General features: G+C 48.7%; 1 protein-coding gene across 1 annotated transcript; it reads left to right on the top strand.

Annotated features, from left to right (window-relative positions):
• Positions 1-643: 643 nt before the first annotated feature.
• Positions 644-23,797, top strand: LOC136955706 (protogenin A-like). The gene is made up of 20 exons (XM_067249434.1): positions 644-647; positions 793-852; positions 2,426-2,728; positions 10,569-10,713; positions 10,836-10,969; positions 11,078-11,374; positions 11,528-11,687; positions 12,078-12,325; positions 13,753-13,917; positions 14,810-15,115; positions 15,721-15,909; positions 19,904-19,999; positions 20,089-20,275; positions 20,436-20,563; positions 20,869-21,039; positions 22,236-22,418; positions 22,578-22,701; positions 22,885-23,032; positions 23,153-23,257; positions 23,393-23,797. The coding sequence occupies exons 1-20, from the start codon at positions 644-646 to the stop codon at positions 23,795-23,797; spliced, it is 3,558 nt and encodes a 1,185-aa protein (XP_067105535.1).
• Positions 23,798-24,722: the final 925 nt, after the last annotated feature.

Below are 24,722 nucleotides of genomic sequence, written 5' to 3'. Positions count from 1 at the left end.
AAAGATGCATGGTGGAAAGACAATACAGCCACACAGCTGGTCAGGCGAACTTCTACTGACTGGACCTCTGCCTGAATGTGTCACAACTACAGCACAGGTTTGATGTCTATACAATGAAGAGCATAAGTCTGTTTTGATCATACATGTTTCAGTGGGCTGATAGAGGAAGAGTCCATTCAAGCACACCTAACAACAAGAGGTTCTCCCTGGATGGATGGATCTGTAAATGGATGAGAATGATGGTACAAATCTGTATGATATCTGTCGTTTCATCCATAGTTTGATATTCACAATGTTATTGTTTTTTTGGTTTTGCTTTCAGTAGTGGCATTAAACCATAGAACTATGAAATGTGATGCCCTCTGTGACACTGCTTGTAAAAAAAAGTGCTAAATACAAATTTATTATTTGATTTAATTTAAAGTAACTAGTACATGTTTAACTATCAATAACTGACACTAACATCAGTGGGGGTAGGCTTACAATGGATGTGAATGTTTTATGTCTTCTGAAATCCACTGTACACCATAACCAATTGCAGAGTCACATAAAAGTAATGGGATGAGTAAGGCTTCATTGATTATGTCCAGTTGGCGGATGAACTCTCTCTAGATTGTCCCTTACTCAACCGGAGCACGCACCAATGGGTGGGGGCATGTCCATCTACGCAGGGGGAAAGTAATCCCTACCCCGATCAGGAGCGCAGTCAGTCGTAACCAGCATTAGCACGTAGTTAAACTGGAGGAAGGAACTAAAAGAGTTAGTATGCGAGAACGATTTGAATAAATGGAGTCTTTAAAAGGAAATTATATCAGCGTTTGCTGTTTTTTGCTATTTTTCTTCCAATCTCAGGTAAGGGGAAAAAGCGCTGAATGAATGTGTGTAATATAGAGTTGGTTTAAAAGCAAATTGGGGGGAAAGCACTGACATCACTGCCCATGCTGCCCAACCCCACACTGGGGTTAAAAACACACTGAACAGCTAAATGAAGATCTAGAGTAGTCGAAAATAAGTCAATTGTGTAGTCCAACTATTGTGTAGTCAACTATTTTCTAGTTTGGAGTTGTGATTAATGGCAAGAAGATGCTGTTGATGGAATTGCATGTTATGTTTGTGAGGAAGCCTTTTTAGGTAGTCTATTGACAAGGTAGTCTATTGACCTGTGATAAGGTGTCATTTATCACCTGAACTACACCAACAGACTACACAAAAACAACTTTATTTGCCTGTCGTGGATTTAATAGAAAACATTTAAGTGCGTCTGTTTCAGTATCATATTAACAAAATTGTTCACTGCAACCGATTGACTGGTCCTCTGAGCGCAACACACACACAAACACGTGGATTGCGAAATAATGTGTAGCCTATGGTGATCAGTGAAGTGATCGTTTTAATTCAAACGTAATTTCTAACGTTTTTTATGTCCATAAGTATCCATTTTTCTGAATAGATCATGGAGTGACAGTAATGTATCTTTTTAGTAGACTTACTTTTTCTAATTGTACGCTGCCTAATTGTATCTATTTTAGGAGCATAGAATGTGTCGTCCGAAGTGATAGATCTTAATGTGTTATTGCACATCATTTGCACATTGTTTGCTCTATAAACGCAGTATAGTGTTCCTCTTGTGTTTAACATCCATTTAGTGCTGCATCACAGAATTCCGAGAACATGTGCAACAACAGTGTTGCAATGCAAGATGCTAATGTTATATTTGCATGACAAAGGCAAGATCAAAGAGTCTTTGCTTGCAGTGTGAATCTCAGCAGGTCTCAGAATTACAGGATTTAGTTTAACATGAAACCATTAGCTGCCGTCAGTGTCACCAATACATGCACTTAACAGTGAGAAAGCCTGAGGGAACGAGTGCATAGATGAAAACATAGAGACCATGTGCTGGTTGGTTCTTGTGCTTGGTCTCTGGCTCTAGTCCCACCAGTTAGTCTTATAAATACACATCACATCTTCCTCTGCATGGAGCTGCATGTATTGATATATGGCACCTTTAGTGAAGATCCTGTCACTGTAAGGGAAGCAACTAGAAGCTAAAAACTGTATGGATGTCATGCTGGGAGCTATAAACCCCCTTCTGACAGGATGGACACATGGGGTGTCCTCAGACAGACAGGCTGTGTTAACGAAAAAGGCGCAGAGTTGAAGGGGCACCGCAGATATGATACAAAACCTAGACCCTCAACTGTAGGGAAAGGCACAGTTACGAATTACACCTAGTTAAACCTAGACTTAGTTAAACCTAGTTGGACCTAGTTAGGGTTATGTACATGGGTACACCTAGTTAGGACTAGGCAGGCCTATTTGGAATTAGTTAGACCGAGTTAGGCTGAATCAGGACTAGTTAGGCTGACATCTATCTGCTCGATCTCTCCTGCTTCACACACTGACTCCCTTCCCTCCCTGGTTGCAGGTGTTTTGTGCTTTAGTGAGCTGTTTTTTATCAAGGAGCCCCATGATGCCACGGTGATGAGGAAGGACGCCGTGGTGCTGGACTGTCAGGCTCACGGAGAAGCGCCCATCGGCGTCCGGTGGCTCAAAAACGGAGGAAAGGTTCCAGAGAGCGAGCGTGTCTACTTCCTCTCCAATGGCTCTCTCTACATATCAGAGGTGGAGAGCAGGCGAGGGGACCGGTCAGATGAGGGGCTGTATCAGTGTCTCGCTCAGAACAAGTATGGAGCCATCCTGAGCCAGAAGGCTCGACTGACAATCGCAAGTAAGTACAACAGCAGGGTGGCAGGATGGGCCCTGAGGAGAGGAGAGGGGAACTGATTGGGGAACTCCTCTTGTTTGTCTGGTGTGAGAATGCAATGCCAATAACTGACATGGACAAATGTCACCTTTAGAGTAAACATGTGTACACACACCCATGATGACTGATGACAGATCAGTCTGGTATTAATGGAATAGACAGTCCCAGTCAAGAAATATCCAACTACATTACAGCATTTCCTGACTGACTCTCAGATCTCAGACCGACTATGGGTCCAGGTTCCCGGTTAGTTGTTTGAGGCTGCCGTCAGGGAGGGATAGAGACCTCCCACTCTCACAGCTGCAGAGACCTTCCAGTCAGACACAGGTTCTACCCTGCTCTCTGGAGTCTAATCTTGGGGCGCTCCAGTGGCTCACCAAGTTAAGTGCATGTACCATGTAGGCTAAGGGTGCAGTGGGCCGGGTTAAAATCCAGCCTGGGTTATGTGTTTCATGCCCTCCCCCCCTCTCTCTCCCTTGGTGCCCCCAAAGACACCACCCTGGCCAGGCCAGCCAACAGCAGAGGAGTGAAAGCCACTGGAGTGGTGCTAGGAGTTGGGGAAAGGGGAGGTCAGGGAAAGCAGAGTAATCTTTTTCTGAGGAGAATATGTGTATTGGTGTGCAAATGAGGGAGCTGCAGGTCTGAAAGGTCAGGATGCATCCAGGACCTGGCTGCCCCCTCAACTGAGGAGCAGATGACTGCTATTCTCTGGCCCGGCCTTTCATGTCGTTTGCTCCGTGATCACTGGGAATTGTTCTTTTGGAATGCTTTCTTTTCCAGCGGTGTGTGTATGAGCGGGGCAGGGGGAGTGCTGTGAAGCAGGGGGGTGGGGAATTATACTGGGTGTCATAACCCCCCCAGGCCATGTTTCTTGCTGTGCTACTTTCTACACAAAGAATCCCCCCCCCCCCCCCCCCCCCCCCCCCCCCAAGGAAACCTGAGCCTTTACGTCCGCTGTCCTCCACTCATCCAGGAATATTGTTATTATTGAACTGTTGGTGGAGAGGTTAGGTCCTGGAGTAGCATAGTTGGGATAATGGGTAAGAATGGTGGGAGCTGTTTGGGTCGAAGGAGATGATTTCCCATGTGACGTGATCATGACAATGTTATTACTGAGCACCGACACATGTTGAGAAACAAAAATGTGTGTTTTCTGGTCGAGTTCCAAGAGATGAAGACCTCCAAGTAAACACTTTAGAATGTGTTGACAGAAGTGTTTCTGGCCAGAAACATTGATCTAAAAAGTAAAAAATAAATAAATAATAGTAGTTACCATCAGAACAACTGAGAACAATCCAGTACAACTGCACATTGTATGGAGATATACCACACTGACTTGTAATGGCAATAAAACACAGTTAATGAGCCTTGAGTTGCATAGTGGCACACTGAGGTCCATGAAAACACCAATTGGCTTAAAGACACTAAAACCAGGCTGCCACTAAAACCAGGCTGTCTGCAGTCAAAAAGCTCCTACCAGCCTGTTTTTGCACTTAGACTGTACTGCTTTTTTTGTACACGCGTACATTTTTACTGGCTGCTGTGTGAGTCCAGATTTCTTAATGGAGTGGGTTTGTGGTTTTCTGTTATGAAGCAAGGTGGAGGGAAAGACTGCCAGAGTTTACAGGCTTGTTTTAAAGAGACACTTAGACCTGCTTAACACTCTATCTGGAAGCTAATAAAGTTAGCACATATCTGAGAAATGCTCTGTGGAAGAAACAAAGGGGGTAGCGGGGGTTGTGGAGAATCACGAACACACACACACACAAATGTGAATTGCCATTCCCTCATACTTCTGCCTCCTCCCTGCTCTACTACTCCAGAGAATTAATGAAAGGCTTTTCACTCTGTCCCTCTTTGTCCACTTGCCCCCAACTGCCCCCCTAAAGAAAAGGGCTTCATTCTGGGGCATTTGTTTGTCCAGAGATCAGTGGGCTGGACAGCTGGGCCTATTCACTGAAGGAAGGCTAATTATGAGGATGGTAGAAGTCAGTGAAGGAGTTTTGTTACTGAAGCCTTACTGAGTTTAGTTTCGTTACTGTTTTGATTAGTTAGTTTAGTCTGTTAGTTGGTTGAGTTCCAGAGAGGCAGTTGTGAGTGTGAGCCCTCGCTCTAACGTTCATCCTGCAGAATCTGCTAAGCCGTTTCAGAGGCTGTGTTTGTGTTAGTGTTCCCTGGTGAGTTTTATCACACCCCAGATCCCATAGAGGAAGCCCTCCTGGTAGAGAGCGTGGATTCATCTGAGAGAGCCACAGACTGAGAGACAGCTCTTCTGTGGCCCAGGCAGAGATCCATGTACTGGATCCTTCAGGGGGAGATTGAAGATGCAGCATGTGGAGGACCTTTTGTCCCATGTGCCCCTTTCAACACCAGATACACTAGACTGGTTTGTTATTTTGTGTTAGATATGTGGCTGTCCCTTCATGTCCTCCATGGCCTTGTTAGTTAGGATCCCTTCAGGAGTTCCTGTTAGCCGGTCGATACAGTTTAACATTGTGTATGCAGGTACTGTGTCCTTAGTTTATTCCTGCTGGTATACTTGCCAGAGCTATGATGAATAGCTTATAGAGGCTGGCTCCTTATCTGTAGAAGTTACCATGGTGATGATGGGACTTTTTAATTGATATGAGAAGGCTGTGATGTTGTTCAACACCAGTCTGACTGGCCGACAGATATGAGACTAGTTTTCCTGACATGCCAAGAGATACTTTCAAACCATGATGGGATGAAGACTGAATCACAGTAGAGCAGCTAAACGACCATTTCCCAGCACACATAGCGGCTGTTTGACCTCCAGCTCTCCCATTATATGGCCATAGACACAGTGTTTATTTTGGTTGCTAAGGAATGTCTGTGGTGGCAGAGGCTTTGCGGAGCTCTGGTGAGGGACAGACTCCTGGGGCTCTGACAGGATTCACTCTTATTTCCTCCTGCTCCCCACATTAAGGGTTGCCATGGCATCCTAGGTCAGTGGCTCTATAGGTCAAAGGTTACTCTAGATTGCTCAGTAGATGGACGGCACTCAGGACCTAAATCTTCTCTGCAATCACGCTGGACATTCCTCTCTGTTGCTGTCCCCATCTCTGAGGGGCACTACCACTGTCCAGTCTTCTCACAGCACACAGGACGTGTGTATTTGTGTGTGTGTGTGTGTCTGTATGTTTTTCCCAGAGTGTTCAGGCTGTATAGTGCTTCAACTGATCCAATGAGGAGCTGCTCCTAAAGGGGGCATTTAACAGGAGATTGTTGCTCTCCAGTAACTGACCTGTTCAACTCTGCTGCTCTGATGAGATTAGAGACAATGAGAGTCCTGTATCTGGAGGGGAGGCGATGTTGAACGATTGGTGAACTTTGCAGCTAGATAAGAGATGGAAGGAGGGGAGGGAAGACTGTCCCCCACTAACCTTAACCCCCCCACACACACCAACATCCCCACCCCCCCACCAACACCCTGAACTAAGAGGCCATGCTGTTCATGAAAAATTCTTTTTTAGGCCTGGTACAAAGTATGTACCCTCCTTGGGTCTGGTTAGTGACTACTGGGCTGTCCTGATCTGTCCTGGTCCTGTGTTGAACCTGCCCCTCACCCACTCTCCCATCCCCCCAGCCCTTCCTTCTAGCCAGTGATTGATTTGTGGGTCTTTTCAACAGTGCATTCTTCCCTGGGGTTGTCAGGAAGAGCTTTCTTTTTTTCCTCAGTATTTATGAAAAGGGACAAACTAACATTGTGGGGTCAACACACATTGTGAATAGCTCATCACTCAACAGTATCTCAATTTCTATTATGTTCCAAGAATTCAGTTACAAATAGACACCTACAAATAGCACAATACAACAGCAATAGATGGATTTGATTTGTCACCAAACTTCTATTGTTGCTGCTAGTGAGTGAGGCTTTCAGGAGAGAGGGACTAAGCAGAGATATTCCTGTGACATGGTGAGAAATACCAAGACCTCGTCCCACTGTCACACATTCCAGCTACAGAGTACAGTCCTCTGGGAAGGACCACATCTGGTTGCTCAACTTATCCTAGAAAGTTGTTCCTGGTTTTTCTAAACCTCTCTCTCTTCCTCTCTCTCTTCCCAGCTAGAGGTGGAGATATAGGTTGAGTCAGAGCTGTTTGGAGGCAGCCTCCACAGGGGGGAACTACCCCTCCCCCATTTTGACCACTTCCTGTTGCTACAAAATTCTAGAATTATCTCCTGGGTTGTCAGTAACCCTCAGTGAATATAAATTCAGCCCAAAACACATTGAATCCACCAAATACAAACATGCATTGTAAGTTTATTTTCTTTATTGTTATTATTTACAGTGTTATTATTGCTTGTGTTGCTGAATTACTCATGCTTGGCCATGCTCAGTAGCTTTGCTCTCTATTACCATAACAATACCCCCACACCCAACAAGCATGAAATATCTCTTCTAAGGAATGACCACGGTGGGATGGCCGAGTGACCAGGGTGTAGGGACTGGGAGGTACCAGGGTGTGTGGGGGCCAGTAGGGACCAGGGTGTGGGGGGCAGTAGGGACCAGGGGAGGGGGGTGCAGGGTGGGATTAAGCTGGCCCCTGAGGTTTCTAAGGGAACCTTTGTCCAGGCTTGACCTGTCAGCTGACCTGCTGCTTACAGAGCTGCTGGAGAGAGAGATCGGGGTTTGGGGGTTATGCTGTGGAGTTGGGGGTTGGTAGCAGCAGGACTTACGATGGTCAGTCTCTGCTGTACCTTTTAGGGTGGATTTAATGAAACCTCAAGTTTCATATCAGTCACCGTATCATCAGGCAGTGACTGCCTTTCTGCATTAGTGGGAGAGTGTGATGTGTTGTGTTGTGTGTGTGTGTGTGTGAGAGAGAGAGAGAGAGAGAGAGAGAGAGAGAGAGAGAGAGAGAGAGAGAGAGAGAGAGAGAGAGAGAGAGAGAGAGAGAGAGAGAGAGAGAGAGAGAGAGAGAGAGGAGAAATAAATGTATAAGACTTAGATATTTTGTGGCTGTAAAAAGTCTGACAGGCTCCTCCCTGTGTTGGGGATGTGAGGCTCAGATTGGTTGTTATCTGCGAGCCAGGCAGTCAGCGCAGGGGGGGCCTTGCTGGACATTGGCTAGAGGAGCCGTATGTTGACCAGAATCTGTGGGGTCAAGGGCCAGAGGTTAGGGTCGGAGGTGGGGTCGCTGGTGTGGGCAGATGGTCAGATAGTCTCTGGGATCAGGAAGTATCCCCCCTACAAGAACCAAGCTGGCCCAACAGCCTGGATAACAATACCATCAACTACCAATGATACTCCAACACTGCCACTGAGATGGGGGGTGAGAGCAGTGACCTCCCCAGTGAAGGGACATGTCAGAGGGATACTTCGGCTGGTAACTGGACACTCAGAACCCTGGGGGTGGTTAGAGCGGTGAGGGGGAGAGGGGGGTCACTGCTGGCCTTGCAGAGAACACATTAGTGGTGTTAGCAGTCACCTGGGGGGAGATGGAAGGCAGATAGAGGGACAGGGGAGATAGAGAGGGAGAGACAGAAAGATGGAGGTGAAGATCAGAAAGAGAGAGCTTTTTCCGCAAAGATCTCATCTGCTTGAACATTTCATTGAGAAGTATTAGAGTGGCATCATCATTACTTAAGTCACATGTTCTCAGACATGGAGACTGGTAGAGTTGCTGATCCTGGTCAGAAAACCCTTGCAGGTATATCCCGTACACTGACATTTCTCTATAATCAATAAACTGCCTCCATTTGTCAATCTAGAATCATTTACACAGGAAGGTAGAGACACAGGGAGGAAGGGAGAGGGAGCGAGGCAGGAGGAGAGGCTGGAGGCTCGTCTTGTGGCCTGGCCCGCCGGGTGTCAGTAGTGTTGTGCAACACTGAGGAATGTGTTTGATGTTGATTGGAGGTTCCACATTTTCAGCATGGAAGCATGTTGGTGATTCTGAGCACTGCTGAAGACACCAGAATTACAGTGAGGGAAGGGTAGTATGTTTGTGATTGTGTGTGTGTGCGCTCTCTGCACTGCGCCTATCACACAAAAGGCATGGCAGCTCACTAAAGAAAGTAATTGAATTAAATACATCTTACATCAAAGTGATTTTGGGTTGTGTAGGATAACCTCGTGAGAACCCGACTCACAGATTTGAATGTAGCTAGCAGTGAGAGGGTAGTAGAAACGTCTGGAAGATGCTCAGCTGAATGTTACGACAGGTTTCCCAGGGAGCGAAATCAGTTGAAGACATCAGGTGAGAGTGCAGCAATAGAGTACAGTGTTACAGGCTGATGGTTCAGGCTGGTTGTTCTGGCCTGAGAGAGACCAGGCTACTCTGGTAACTCTGGAACAGCTGCCCAATCAGAAACCATGAACCTTGACCCCAGCCTGAATCCCCTGGCTTTATATCTCAGCTCTGTAATCTGTCCTCCTTCCCCCTTTCCTTCCTTCTCTCTCCTCTCCTCTCCCCTGACGACGCCCCCCCCCCCCCCCTTTACTGCGTGACCTGTTTCTCTCAGTAAGGAATGCAGAGAGTTTGTTCCTGAGATAAGGCTTGAGGGGGGGTGAAGCCTAGGGTGGGTGGCAGTCTCTCTGGGTAAACACTGAGTTGGGGATCCCATTGTTGGACTGGCTCAGGCAAGCCAACCTGAAGAGATGGAGTGAGGGAGAGAGGGAGGAGAATAGGTCGAAAGACAGATAGAGGGAGTCCAAGAGAACCTCTCTCTGTTTGCACCTCTCTCTGTTTGGGGTGGGGGGGGGTCACCTTTCTCTGTTTGTTTACTGACGGTTTAAGTGCTCCTCTGCATAGCTGTAGGAGCATTACTGAGGTGGACAGAGTTGTTGTAGCAGTGCAGTATGTTTTCCCCTGATCCATACTGATGTCTGAGGGTTCAGGGTAGGAGCAGCGCTGGGCTCTGGGAGGGGGGTGGTCATGTTGGGTTCTCAGGCCTGGGGGGTGTCTCAGGGGATATGTAAAGATTTGGTTCATCTCAGTCCTTCCTGAAGTGTGATTTATACCGAACTTTATGAAGAGCAGCATTGATCACTTAGAACAAACACATGACCTGAGGCGATGTGTCGGATGAGAGGTGGGGGCTTAGTGACCTTCCGGTATGCTACTCTCTTGAGTTGAAAAGATTCAAAACATTTAAGAGAACATTTCTTTAAGATATCTAGCCTTTGAGTTATTTGCTGTTTGATTGTTAATGCTGGGTGCGTTTAGAGAGGGCAGACATGTAATATTGAACTGGTTTAGCTGTGGACCTGGGGGTGGCAGACACCCAATCATCCTCAGGGAAACCCACAAGCTGCTAGACCAACCGAGTTTTCATTCAGGATGAGATTTGTTCTGGAGAGGCAGCAGTGAATATTGATAAGATATCTTTGGCTGCTCGACACCATGGCTTATTTCCATAAATGCCATTGATTGGAGCTTGAACTGGATAGCCTCAGATACAGGGGATCAGAATGAGTGATAGAAATACATTCAACCTCAACCTTTCCTGATCTGAGATCATGTGGACATTAGTGCCTGTGATAGACACTGTATACTCAGTGTTAATGTAGGATACAAGTGAAACAGGATTTCACATTGTTGTGATTGCGATTATCTACGATCTCTGTTATACATGAACTGCATGTTCAAAGAGATGTGCCGTCGCCCAGCATGTTTATTACCTGTCCTAATACTATTGTATTCATTTAGCCGACGCTGTTAACCAAAGCAACATAGAGTACAGGGGGGTTTGCACCTTTAGATCCACAGTCAAGTGCTCTAACCACTGAGCCATACCTTGCAGCTTGTAAATGACAGTGTGTTGTTTTGTCCTCCAGGTATCTCCCCCTTCAGCATCCAGCCCTCCCCCATTCTGGTGACAGAGGGCTCTGTTGCCCGCTTCACCTGCCTGGTGTCTGGAAGCCCCCCCCCAATCATCACCTGGGAGTTTAACCGGGTCACATTACCTCTGGCAACGGAAAGGTATGCTTCCTGGTGGTGTGGCACGCTGTGCCAGGTTCAGCTCAGGACTGTTTAGAAGACTGATCAGGAAGTGCATCACAGTCTGCGTTGATGACCGATGACCTCCATGTCTTCTTCTCCAGAATCACAGCGTTGCCGGGGGGCGTGCTGCAGATCCACAGCGTTCAGAGGGCGGACGCTGGGAGCTACCGCTGCGTGGCCACTAACATTGCCAACCGGAGGCGGAGCTCCGAGGCGACGTTGACTGTCACTCCTGGTGAGTGGGGGGAGGAGCCTCAGAGTCAGACCGAGATGTGGGATTAGAACTATCAGGTGTGACACAGTCCAGGAGGGTTGGTGAGTGACAGACCTCTTTTGCCCCCAGCTCCTGGCCCCCGCCTGCCCCAGCGCCCTCGCATCATCGCGGGCCCCCAGAACGCCAGTGTGGCCCTGCACCAGAGTGCAGTCCTGGAGTGCCTGGCCACGGGACACCCCCGGCCCCTGGTGTCGTGGAGCCGGGCCGATGGCAGGCCCATGGACGTGTTCAACACCAAGGTCCTGGGTAACGGAAACCTGATCATCTCTGACATGAAGCCGCAGCATGGAGGCGTGTACATCTGCCGGGCCACCACGCCAAGAACCCGCAACTACACCGTCGCCGCCGCCAACATCACTGTGCTAGGTACACACACACACTGGCTAGTGTCTCTGAAATATGGAAATTACCTCCATTGAAGGTTTACACCAGACAGGCTCTTTATTATAGAGTCTAACCTCCTATATGCTGTTCTCTCTCTCTTTCTCTCTCCCCCTCTCTCCCTTCCTCCCTCCCCAGCCCCCCCCTCTCTGGTGGAGTGGCCTGAGAGCCTGACCCGGCCTCGTGCTGGCACCGCCCGCTTCGTGTGCCAGGCTCACGGCATTCCCGTGCCCCAGATCACCTGGCTGAAGAATGGAGAGATGGTCCATTCCAACGGACGCATCAAGATGTATAACAGGTCCGAGCTCACCAAACACACACACACAAACACACAGCAGACCACACAACACATCTCTCTCTTTCTCATTACCTCTCAAGTTCCACCCAGACTCTTGTTTAATAGGTTATATTTGTTGACTGGAAACTCTCTTTCCATGAAACATTAATTAGCTTGTCCCTGCAGTAGAAAGGAAGTTGAATAATTTAGCAGTGAGGCTAATGGTGTTTTAGTTGATTTCCCTCTAATTTCCTTTGTCTGCTCGTTCAGCAGGGCAGGGTAACAGTTTCACTTAAAAAAGAATAATAAAGTCAAACGACAGGCTGAGCATCGGTGAGTGTCTAACGAAGCATGTGTGTGTACGTGTGTGTGTGTGCTTATGTGTGTGTATGGTGTGTGTGCGTCCCACAGCAAACTGGTGATTAACCAGATCATCCCAGAGGATGATGCCATCTACCAGTGCCAGGCAGAAAGTGAACAGGGTTCAGTTCTGACCATGGCCCGGCTCATTGTGGTGATGTCAGAGGACCGGCCCAGCGCGCCACGTGCCATACAGGCCGACACCGTGTCTAGCTCAGCCATCCTGCTGGCCTGGGAGAGGCCGCTCTACAACGCTGACAAAGTCATCGCCTACTCTGTCCACTACATGAAGGCAGAGGGTGAGACTCACTGGCAGACATACCATCATAACCTACCTAGGCTTATCTCTCTCTCTCTCTCTTTCTCTCTCTCTCTCTCTCTTTCTCTCTCTCTCTCTCTCTCTCTCTCTCTCTCTCACTCTCTCTCTCAGTTCAGTTCAAAGGGCTTTATTGGCATGAAACCAACAATTGTTCATATTGCCAAAGCAACGGTAGAATTACAGAAATATTTAGAAATATCTCTCTCTCTCTCTCTCGGCCTCTGTTTGCCTCTCTCTCTTCCACCCTCTCTTTCTCTCTGCCACCCCAAGATGCTTCCACTTCCTGATGGCCCCCTACTCAGAGATTGGCCATCTGTTGTTGGGCAAAGGTCAAGGAACTCCTGGCATTTTACAACAGCAGCTTTCACTGTACAGACAGGCCAGGGTCTTCCCCAGAGTAGCAAGGTCCTTCTCCTGGCCAGATCCAGGACAGACAGCAGACATCCTGGCTAATGGTCCTGCAGTGCTGCTTCACTCTCTTCAGCCTCTATGGGAACATTGAAATTAAAGTCAACAAGAGTCACATTCAAGCAATGAAACAATTCAGCCAAACATTTCAAAGACAGTCTATTCAGAATCAGTTGTTTGTGTCAGACCGGGGAATTCCATTGTGGAGGTAGAATATTCCAGCCCAGGCACCAATGGAAACACCTGCCTAACTGTGTATGGATGAAGAAGTAAAAGAAAACTTGCATTCAGTTTTCCTTGAATAACTGGTGTCTGCTTGGGATTCAGTTCACTTGATGTAGTGACACATTGTGTCTGAGAGAATGGCAATGAGACTGACAGGAGTGGTGGAGTCTGGCTTTCTGCAGCGGAGATGTGAGGAGCTGCTAATGAATGGATGTTGGAGTGGGATAAGGCCTCAGAGCAGCCTCCAGGAGGCCGGAGGGCCGGGGAGCGGGGCTGGGAGGAAGGCTTTGTGTTTCAGGGAGGTTTCCAGGCCCATTGAGCCACAGGGACAAGGCCACGTCTGTTTACTCTCAAGGATCTTGTTTACTAGGTCAGGAATCAGTCAGACCATTCTGTACTGTATTCTGCGCTACAAGTGAGGCTTTTGTGTGACCTTCCTAATCTGAGTTCATTAAACAGCTCTGAAGACCAGTCAGAGATGTGGGAAAGTCTAATGGAGGAATTTGTCCCAGCCGTGAGGATGAAATTGTGAACTAGAGGAGGGGGTCATACTTTTGATTGAGTGGACACCTCTAGTGTGTGTAGAGTTCCTCATGCTGAGCTGTAAGGGCCGGAGGTGTGCAGGTGCTCTAGGGCGCTGGGAGGAACAGGAAGTGCTTCTGCAGCAAAACAGTGAATCTATCTTAAGCCTTTGGTGTCGGTAGCATTGAAATCCTATTATCTATAGCTATTTAATCCATCATCTTCTTCTTCATCATCCTGTTTTCCAACCAGGCTTGAACAACGAGGAATATCAGATCGTCATTGGGAACGACACGACCCGCTACATTATTGATGACCTGGAGCCGGCGAGGAACTACACGTTCTACATTGTGGCGTACATGCCCATGGGAGCCAGCCGCATGTCGGACCATGTGTTCCAGCACACCCTGGAAGATGGTGAGTCAGCATGCTACCTATTCTTTCTGCCCGCCTGCCTGTCTGTCTGTCTGTCTACATGCGATGTGATCTACACAAGCACAAAAAAAAGATTGTGTGTACGTGTATGCTATGTGTTTGTTGGTGTTATGTGTGTTGTCATATGCAACCCTGGATTGATTTTAAATTCCAGTCGAGCCTCAATTGCCCTTGGTCTTGGCCTCTGGGTTGCAGGCTGCCATGCTGGTTCAGTTATGGATGATATTAGGCTGCTGTTCATGCTGGGCCAGTCGGGGGTTAGGGGTCAACCCTGAGACGTTGTTCCTCGTGGCTCGGAGGGAGTCTAATAAGGCAGGATTAGTAGAGAGGCCTCAGCAGGTTAGACATTAGTCTGGCCCTTCCTAACCTGTTGCCCTTCCTAACCTAGCCCCACCTGTGGACATTAAACAGCCTCATTAAAAATTAATGTAGTGTTCATCCATGGCCAATGACTGTTCTCAGCACTCCACAAAGCATTAGTTTAAATAGCAGTGTACTGTTTAAACCAAGAGTACAAGGCAGCACAGTGTCATGCCGGACCTTCAATGTGACTGCTGTGGTTAACTGGTCCTGTCTTTTCCCAGTACCTCTAACTGGTTCAGTTTCTTCTCAGTACCTCTAACTTGTTCTGTTTCTTCTCAGTACCTCTAACTGGTTCAGTTTCTTCTCAGTACCTCTAAATTGTTCTGTTTCTTCTCAGTACCTCTAACTGGTTCAGTTTCTTCTCAGTACCTCTAACTTGTTCTGTTTCTTCTCAGTACCTCTAAATTGTTCTGTTTCTTCTCAGTACCTCTAACTTGTTCTGTTTCTTCTCAGTACCTCTAACTGGTTCAGTTTCTTCTCAGTACCTCTAACTGGTTCTGTTTCTTCTCAGTACCTCTACGCGCCCCAGAGCTCAGCTTGAAAAGCCAAAGCCCCTCAGACATCCAGGTGTCATGGCAACCCCTCTCAGCCAAGCTGAGTCGCGGTCATGTGTCCGCCTACCGCCTGTCCTACCGGACTAGCAGCGAGCAGGTGGTGACGGCGCTGGAGCTGAACGGGCAGCAGACCCAGCATCTCCTGGAGGGGCTGCAGCCGGACACCATCTACCTTCTCCGCATCGCCTCCGCCACCGCCGTGGGCTGGGGGGAGGAGTCCGCCTGGACGTCACACCGCACACCCAAGGCCTCCGGCGCTAAAGGTGAGGAGAGACAGAGAAGAGGGGTGGAGCTGGAGATCTCCTTTCCAGAGGGAGAGACCCATGAGAAGAGCTGGCTCTCATAATCTTGTGAAGGCTTAGGGTTTGTTACTCTGTGACCTTTAACCTGCACTGTCAGTAACATTGGAATGGCTTCAGTCATGGGTCATAAAGAGGGGGAGGCGGGCCTCGGTGGGGGGGGGGGGGGTGGGCAGGCCTCAGAGGGAAAGGAAGACTCTTCTATAGGTCCGAATATTTTCCTCCTTTATAATCCTGCTGTGCCCAGCATGGCCCCTCATTCCATGAGGTGGGTAGGTGGGGGGGTTTATGGGCTATGGTTAATCATTTGGTTAATTTACAGTTGGACAATTTAGGTTTCAATTACTATAAGATGGTGGTTTAATTTGACATATTTATAGATAGTGGGGGTTAGAATTATGAGAACAGATTAGCCTTTTGAACATGCTGTGTGGCCTGTTTCTAGGCCAGGATCAGCCCATCATGAGAGCATTTAAGCATGGGTAATGTGTGTTATTTTTTATTTTTTATCATGAAGGGATCTGAATAAAATAAAATCATATTTAACCCCAACCACCCCCTCCCCCCAGTCCCCCTGGCCCCAGAGCTGCGGTTGGAGCCGGTTAACTGCACCACCATCATAGTGCGCTGGCAACTGGCACCAGGTAACGCTGCCAGCGTCCAGGGCTACCGGCTGTTCTACCACGAGGAGAGCCAGGCAGAGAGCGCCCCGACCCTGCTGCCCGCCCTGATGACCAGGCACACCATCGGAGGACTGGGTGAGTCTCACCCGCCTAAGTCAGCCCTGGCTCTTCTGTGGTCTGTCTACTCCCCCCCCCCCCCCCCACTGTGGTAGAGAAAGGAGAGGAGGGGAGAGAGGAGGGCAAATAAGGGGAGTCCTGACCCCCTACTGACCATCTGTGGCCATAGAAGGTCAGCCAGGTGGTCAGCAGCTGACTTTCAAATCAGGGAGTTCAGGATGAGAGGGGGGTTGGGGGGATTTGAAGTACAGTATGTGACCCCTACGCTTGTTGTTTCAAGGGTAGTAAAAGTCATATCTTCGAAGCTCCACGTCTTCGACACCAGTTCTCATGTAGTTTGTGAACAAAAGTGTGAGAGAGTAAACACACATACTTTGTCTTTGGATGGGGAAAAGGCTTAGTAGCTAAATGTAGGAGCTTGATAGAATGACTTGGCGGAGATAAGAAGATTAATGTGAATATGTGTCAGTCAGACTCAATCTGTGATCTCGTCCTTCATAGAGTAGAGGGCTACAAACCTCCCGGGCACACAGACTGGGGATGGTTTCTCCTGAGATGAGTGGCCTCCACGGACCCTACTAGCACAGAGGAGGGACAGCCTGTAAGCCAGGAGATGATTTACAACCTGGTTTATGACTGCTATGAGCAGAGCTGTTGGAGGAGCAGAGACATCAAAGCCTCTCATTGTGTTAGGCTCTAGGGCCACAAAGACTCTTTATAAGCCAAGAGTCAGAATCAGCCCCCACCTTGGTGACTATTCCCCCTGCCTCTCCAATGAGCTCTCTGGGAGGGGACGGGGGTTGGGGGACCATAAACACAGGAGATCAGCATGATTTGAATGTCTATTTAGTGAATTATTATAATGTGTAGGGCTGTAATTTAAAGTTTCTATGGCAGCCTGGCCTTAGGTCAGATGAGGGGTGGAGGAGAGGAGCTCGACTTCCTCCCTCCTGTTCTATGTGGAGAGGATGGTTAGAACATGTCTGAGAGAGCTGCTTTCAGACTAGCAGGGTTTAGGAGAACCATGTGTGTCCCAGCTCCCTGGGCTGCCCATGCCGTATGCCAGCTCTAACTAAACAGCCCATTCTTTAAAAGGTACAAATTCACAATCCTGTCAAGAAAACCCCATTACAGTAGGTTGGACATTGAGTTGGTGTGACTTTCTTGAGTTATAAACCTGTGAAGACAGACATGTTCTGATTTGTCTATTGAACGATGTCTTAAGACCATTGGCCTGATTGACAGTGTTGCAGAGTGGGGAATGTGAGTGTCTGCAGCACTCTGTGAATGACACACTGTTGAAACACCGGGCTCTTACCAGCTGTGTTGATATTTCTCATGGCAGAGGAGGGTAACATACCTGTCATACCTGTTGGCACACAGTACAGTATATCCTGGCTGGGGCCCCTTATGACATGGAAGACCTTTGCTAGGGGCACTGAGGGCCCTGTAGACCCTGGCTTAGGGCGCAGGAGACCTGCCTATCTGCAGGTCACTGGTGTGAAAGTTAACAGATAAGTTGTGTCTGCCTCTTTTGTGTGTATATGTGTGTGTGTAAGAGATATACGCTAAGTCTACCCCTGTGATATATACTGCGGTGAGGGTCAGAGTGGGACTTGACATTTATGGCCCTGCCCAAGCTGGGCCAGTGGTGGGGGGGCCTGAGCTGGGGGGGAATTCTCAGGGCAGAACAAAGCCTGAGGCTTGTAGGATCTGCACACTGGCTGTAAAAATCAGGTGACCACAAACAGCTCAAGAATGTCTCCCTTAAATACAAACTGGCATGATAATTTATGGGGGTGAAGGTAGGGTGGTGGGGGGTATGGTCTTGCTAGACTCATCCAATGAGAAAGACGGGAAAATAAACCTGCTTCATTTTGGTTTATGTTAAGATATGTCAGGCTGATAGACTGAGTGAATGGTGTTTATTATATCCTCAAAGCAGTGGAGAAAATAGCTGCAGTCATATTCAGCTGAACAGTAGTAACTATTCAGTTCCCTGCTACCAACCGATCACAAGCCTTGAATCCACACAAGGTGATTCTAGTCCATTACTAAGTGGCAGCTGAATCATATTTGATCTCAGGGTATAGTTCAATGGCGGGCTAATACACATATGAGAAAGGTAGCCTTTGTAAAGGGTGTTACTGTGCAGGATTGTGTGACTCAGCACCTAGGTCCCTGGTACACACACCTTATATCTTTCCACAGATCTCTGCCAGGATAAATCCTAGATTCATCAGACACTGCTAACATTGGAAGGCTGGTTTAGTCAAAACTGCATGGTTTTATATGTTAATACATTTATATGTATATTATTATTTACATATCTTTTTTACAGAAATTATCAAATGCCACAATTCTTGTTACATGAAGGTAGAGTTCCATGATGGGGAGAGTCTCCTAGTGAGGAAGTGAATGAAAGCTCACATGAGGAACTGCCCTGTGTCCTCAGGGCTCCTTCCTGTTTGTCCTCTCCTATTAACAAGCTTTTTATTTTTGGCTCGGGTGTTTTCCCTTTTTCTCAGCTTCTCACTGCGGCTCTCCCTCCCCCGACCCTCTCGCTCTCCCTCCCCCGACCCTCTCGCTCTCCCTCCCCCGACCCTCTCGCTCTCCCTCCCCCGACCCTCTCGCTCTCCCTCCCCCGACCCTCTCGCTCTACCTCCCCCGACCCTCTCGCTCTACCTCCCCTGACCCTCCCCCTCATAGCCCCTCCCCTGGCAGGATTTCGCTTGCCCAGATTTGAGGTCAGAGGTTGTGGCCCAGATGTCACCCCCCTCTGCAATGGTTACGGCAGGTCTATTGTGCTTTTGGGCTGGGGGTGGGGGTGACCTGACCACTGTTTTGTAGATATGGACTTTGTGATGGACAAAGGCCTGGACACTGACCTGAACTGGACCTGCCAGTCTGTCTGTGGACTCTATATGGCAGCTGGAGGATGGGGTGCTTGAGGGGGGGAGGTAGAAGGGAGACTGGATAAGGGTTTCTCACTGTAGGACACGAATCATGAAGGAGCTACTCTAATGTCAACCATCACTGGTCTGTTGGTGTTGACATCATGTTACTAAAAAAAAGACAATTACAAGAAACAGACAGTTGTTGAGTTGAGCGTTCGTCAGTGTTCCTTGCCTATTTGAGAATGTCCCTGAGAGGCCTCCATCTCTCCTCCACTACCAGCATAGTTTGTATTTATTTGTGATCTTATCTTGGATAGATCACACATGCAGTTGATCGTCAGTCAGTTCTCTGTCAGCCTCTTTTGAGGTGGAGGGCCAGAGGGGGGAGGGAGGAGCCTGGGGGAAGAAAGAGGCTGATCTTGTATTGCAGAGCTGTGACACGGATTTCTTTCAAAGTGTTATCTCTGCCTGACCTATCCCACCCACCCCCCATTCCCCCAGACTGGTGTGACCGCCCGCTCCATGATTACATTCAGCCCCATAGTCAGGAAGAACAAGTCCACACAGTCGATACTATGACATGCTCTTCCTTAGTGAAAGAAGTCATGCAACTTCTTCTGCAATCCACTCTATATTAGTGTGTTTGAGCACTACCTAGTGGAGTGGTTGGATACTACACTCTGACCCCTGAAGTGGTTGTGTGGATGAAGCACTCTCATGTTACCTGGAATTTTAGGTTGAATAGGACTGACCACAGATAGTCCTGTGTGGGAGGCTCCCCTCATACTGCTGGTGCCAGGCTGATGAATGTGGGAGGTTCTGTATTGAGGCCTCGCTGCTCTGAGTGGCACCAGGACAAGGCTCCAGCATTCAGCATCTGTCCTCCTCTCCCAGCTCACCCCCACATACACAGCAGCCCTCTCTGACCTCCCCCCTCCCAGCCCCAGGGTCAAGCTACTCCCCCCCCCCCCTAGTGGCCAGAGAGTCTGGTGGACAGTTGAATCCCCCCAGGTGGACAGACAGAGTCTTAGAGAGAGGGAATGAGTGGCTGCTCATGGTAATGTGAGGTTAAACATGACAAAATCTTCTTTGTGCTGTTCTTCTGTCTGATGTAGACCCAAGGAAGAAGTACCACGTGAAGCTCCTGGCATACAGCTTCATGGGAGACGGTTACCAGGCCGACCAGACTATCAGCACACCCGGATGCGTCTGTAAGATCATCCGCCTGTAGCACAACCCCTATACCACAACCTGTGCCAGCCACCTCTGACTGTAACACTGTTGTCCCTGTGTCCCCCAGCTGTGCGTGATCGCCTGGTGCCCCCCCCACCCCCACCCCACCACGTGTACGCCCGGGCCAACAGCTCCTCGGCGGTGCTGCTCCACTGGGGACGCCCCGCCTTTACCTCGGGCCAGACCGTCAACTACACGGTCCGCTGCAACCCCGTGGGTCTGCAGAACGCCTCCCTGGTGCTCTACCTGCTGACGTATGTGGCCCTCACACCCAGAAACATTCACACACTCATACACAAACACATGTACACACTCTCATATTCACACTTCTAAATAAAATGATCTTTACAACAAATGTAAAAAAATGATCATTAACTCATGTTCCACCCTCCCACACGTACACACACACCACAGTGGTGAGCAGAGCCTGCTGGTGGTGGACCTGGAGCCCAACACCAAGTACGAGTTTGCTGTGCGTCTGCACCTGGAGCAGCTGGCCAGCCCCTGGAGCCCAGTGGTCTACCAGAGCACCCTGCCTGATGGTGAGCATCACACACCACACCTAGTACTCCTAAGAAACGGGAGTAAATAACCCTAACCTGGAAGAAACAGGCCCAGACACACTGACTCACATTAAAATAAGCTGCTTTTGTGTTGTGTGCTTTTGTCCAGGATCCTGATTCGGTAGTTTCACTTTCTGTTCCCTAAAGCTCACCAGACATTTATCTTTACTGTCTCTGGTTTTTGTCATTGTGTTTTTCAATCCAGCTGAAAAGTATATTCTTACCAGTAGCAATACTCTCCCTCTCTTCCCACTCCTCTCCTCTCCTGTCCTCTATCTCCACAGCTCCCACACTGCCCCCCTCCAGTGTTAAAGTGACTCTAATAGAGGAAGACACAGCCCTGGTGTCATGGAAGCTTCCAGATGAGCGCAACGTAGCCGTGACACGCTACACCATCCTGTATGCCTCCAGACAGGCTTGGCTGGCAGGGGAGTGGCAGGTGCTGCAAAGAGAAGGTGAGAAATAGAGTGAGAGGAGTGTCTTTGCAAAGGCGAGAGAAAGAGAGTGTGTGTTTTTGTGTGTGTGATAGAGAGAGGGTGAGAAATAGAGAGAGAAGGAGTGGACTGGAGGAGATGCATGGGCCCCACAACACCAGACCCTGCTCCCACACCCTACAGCCCATTGGAAATCAATACCCCATTTCATCCTCCAATCCATTTGGCTTAATGTCGTTTATTCATTATGACCCCTGGTTAGAGCTACTGCTGATGTCTGGTCAAAACCTTTAATGAAGAACTTCATAGTTTTAAAGAAGGTGTTTAATCTCTTTATATACATTTATGTCCTGTCTGTTATACTGGTCATGAACATGACTTTAGAGGCATGAAAACACACTGGGGTCTCTTATGTTCACCACCACGATTGAGACCATTGAGCCCTTAAAAGGCCTTGGACCTCCTAGATAGCAGGCAGGAGTATGTTGCTCTACCCAGTTCCTGGTGTAGAGCTCTGCTTCTGGGAAGCATGGCTGTAATGGAAACCAGATGACTTCAGGAAATGTGAGGCATCTGATCTTTCCTGCAGACCCACTGCTGGGTGAGGAGGTCAGAAGCTACCCCACCCTCTGCTCCGTAGATTAGCCTGCTGGTCCAGACGGTGACTGCTAGGTGACGAGCTAGAGGCTGGGGGTCTGCAGCTAGGAGCTGGGGGTCTGCAGCTAGGAGCTGGGGGTCTGGAGCTAGAGGCTGGGGGTCTGCAGCTAGGAGCTGGGGGTCTGGAGCTAGGGGCTGTGGGGGTGCTGGAGCTAGGAGCTGGGGGTCTGGAGCTAGGGGCTGTGGGGGTGCTGGAGCTAGGGGCTGTGGGGATGGGGGATTTTGGAGCAGAGAGCCATTGATCTTTGACCCTCCCCCCACTCTCCCCTGACAGGATGATCACAAATAGCCCCTCATGTCCCAGGTTGTTGTGTATTTTTCCAGTGGGTTGTAAACCCCAGGCCTCCGAGGGTCAGTTGCATCATGTGGCGCCAAGGCGAAAAAAAAGAGAAAGAGTCAGGGGTGACTTAGTTCCTAGAGTACCACACATGATTTATGAAGGGCCAAATGTGAATATCTATTTTTAGAATGTATGAGAGTACTGACAGTGCAGCTCTACAACATGCTGTCACCCAAGCTTCAAATGGGTTTATTTACCCTGTGAGATATGTGGTTGCCAGGGAGCATCACCATGGCACTGCTGGAGAAACTGCAGCCTGGCAACGTGTACTTGGTGAAGGTGTCTGCGTCTAATGACATGGGGGATGGGCCCTTCTCCCATGCTGTGGAGCTGGCGGTGCAGCCAGAAGGCTCCGCCCGTGGACACGGCCCACACCACTCGCATGGCTCCTCTCACGCTACAGGTCAGTACCGAGCGCCCCGCTACAGTCCACAGCACACAGGCGTTGGTATGGATACACTGAGGAAGGTTGATCCGTATATAGGAGGCAGAATCGACATGTATCATGAGTATTGACTGAGCTGCGACACTAGCATGCTGACAGAGGATGTGTCTCCCTCAGTGTTCTCTGATGGCTTCTACCACCTGGACCAGACCTCCATGACAGGCATCATCGTGGGCGTCTGCATTGCTCTCACCTGCATCATCATCTGTGCCTTCATCATCCTCTGTAGAGGACAAACCAGGTAGCCATTTTGTTCAGATCGGCAATGTCATTGATGACTCACCTGCAGACTCTCCTCTGCTGTATATGACATTCTAGTTGTTTCACATGTATATGAGTATGGCACAATAGTTGATTTATTATGGCAGTTAACTACTATTATCATAGTAGTTCAATAGATGACATCAGAGTTGTTCTTTCTCAGTAAATCCTCAGGTTCTAAGACCATCAGGGAGGCCTCCGGCTCCACCCCCTCTGTGGCCGCTCCCACTTGCTCTGCCCCCTCCGAAATACAGGCTGAGAGTGATATCGCCGTGTCCATAATGACAACAGAGCACTTTATTGATGCCAAGGTGATAAAAACATGCTCCTTCATGCACAAGTCTGTACGACCGGATCAATCTGGTTTTACTTGTATGGCAGCAACTGGGTGGAGCAGCACACAGTCTCTGACTCAAACCCTCTGTCTGCAGGGAGGAACCAACCTCATCATCAACAGCCTGGGCCCCGTCCTGCCCAGCCTGGAGAAGAAGAAGACATGGTTCTCCTTCACCAAGGAGAAAAACACCAAAGTCCAGGTAAGATTGGTTGACTCATGACTCCCAATGAGCTGCCCCCCTCAGAGATTCAAGACTGAGTGAGATTTCCGAAACAACCAATCGTAACATTTACTTAGTTGGGAAGAAGCGGTGCTGATATGTTGTCTTCCTCAGGGTCCGAGGTTGAGCAATGTGTCCTACCAGCCAGGAAGCATGGTGCTTTGCTACGAGGATGAGTCCCCCTCCTGCTCCCATCAACCCACCTCCCTGCAGGGCTTGTTCGGGCCCCGGGGGGACACTGAAGGTTCCTCCAACAGTGAAGGCAGCCACGAGACTGGCGACTCTGGGCGCTACTCACACGATGAGACAGAGATGACCCTGCTATCGTCTGGACACAACAGCCGCCCGGCTTCTCTGAGAGAAGAGGACCAAGGAGGGTTGGACTGCAGCCCTGCCCAGGAGAGTGAGGGTGAGCTGGGTGAGCAGGAGAGCAAAGACACCCTGGAGAAGAGAAGACACCACTACCAGGCCACAGACAGCTATGCCCAGCCTGCACTTCCTCTCCAGCTGTGTGTGTGATCTTTTAAACCTTCCTTCTCCCCTCCCCTCCCACCCCACAGCTCTGTTCTAAAGGACTATGAGCTGGAATCCAGAGCTCCATAAGATCAGTGGTAGAACCGGGTCAAGACTGGGCCACGGGAAACTTCATCCACTGCCTTCTTCTAATGAATGTGTTGCTATTTTACTCTTGTCTGTTTGTGTATTAGAAAGAAAACTCTCACCACCATGAATGTTTAAAAAGATTGTAAAAAATTAGAAATGTGACTGTCACATTTCTGGCATTATTTAATAGAGTTTATCACTGGAGCAGAGAAGAGAGTGAGCCCTTCCTCTGCTGAATATCTACCTCAGTTTACCACTTGGTAAACTCCAACTTTATATTTAATAGCAGCTTATTCCTCAGTTATGTATTGGATATATTCTCTTACGTAACAACCCTGATACTTCTTGATAGCAATAATTGTTATTGTTTTTGCTCAGTAAGATTCGTCCCATTTCCGTCTCCTTGTTTGTCCTGATGTAGGGATTGTAAGGGTACCAATCCAGGTTCAGCGCTCTCAGGAAGCTCTGGTCTTAATTATCACAGGTGAAGCTCTGGTCTTTCTCAGGTTCCTCTGCCTGATCAGAGACACTTACACAATTATACCTCAGAAACTTAATGACGAGCCAGTATTCTGATGCGGTGTCAGTTATTCCTAGTAATAATGGTTTAACAAGGATAGTGAATGTTTGCTTTGTGTTTTACACGTTGATGTACAGTTGCCCTTGCAATTCCTGTTTTATACTACCTCATTATTTTGTTGTCATTTTTTTCCTAAACTCAGGGAACAAGGTTTGGTACATTTGAAAAGCCATGTATTGTTTGATGTTACATGGCTGACAAGACAGGGTATCTTTTTCAGGCTGACCTGCTCACTGTAGAGTCTGGTTGCTATGGATGTAG

The sequence above is a fragment of the Osmerus mordax genome, chromosome 13, assembly GCF_038355195.1.
Source record: "Osmerus mordax isolate fOsmMor3 chromosome 13, fOsmMor3.pri, whole genome shotgun sequence".
Classification (NCBI taxonomy): Eukaryota; Metazoa; Chordata; class Actinopteri; order Osmeriformes; family Osmeridae; genus Osmerus; species Osmerus mordax.
The sequence above is the reverse complement of the archived record's forward strand: the minus strand, read 5'-3'. Positions and strand labels throughout refer to the sequence as shown.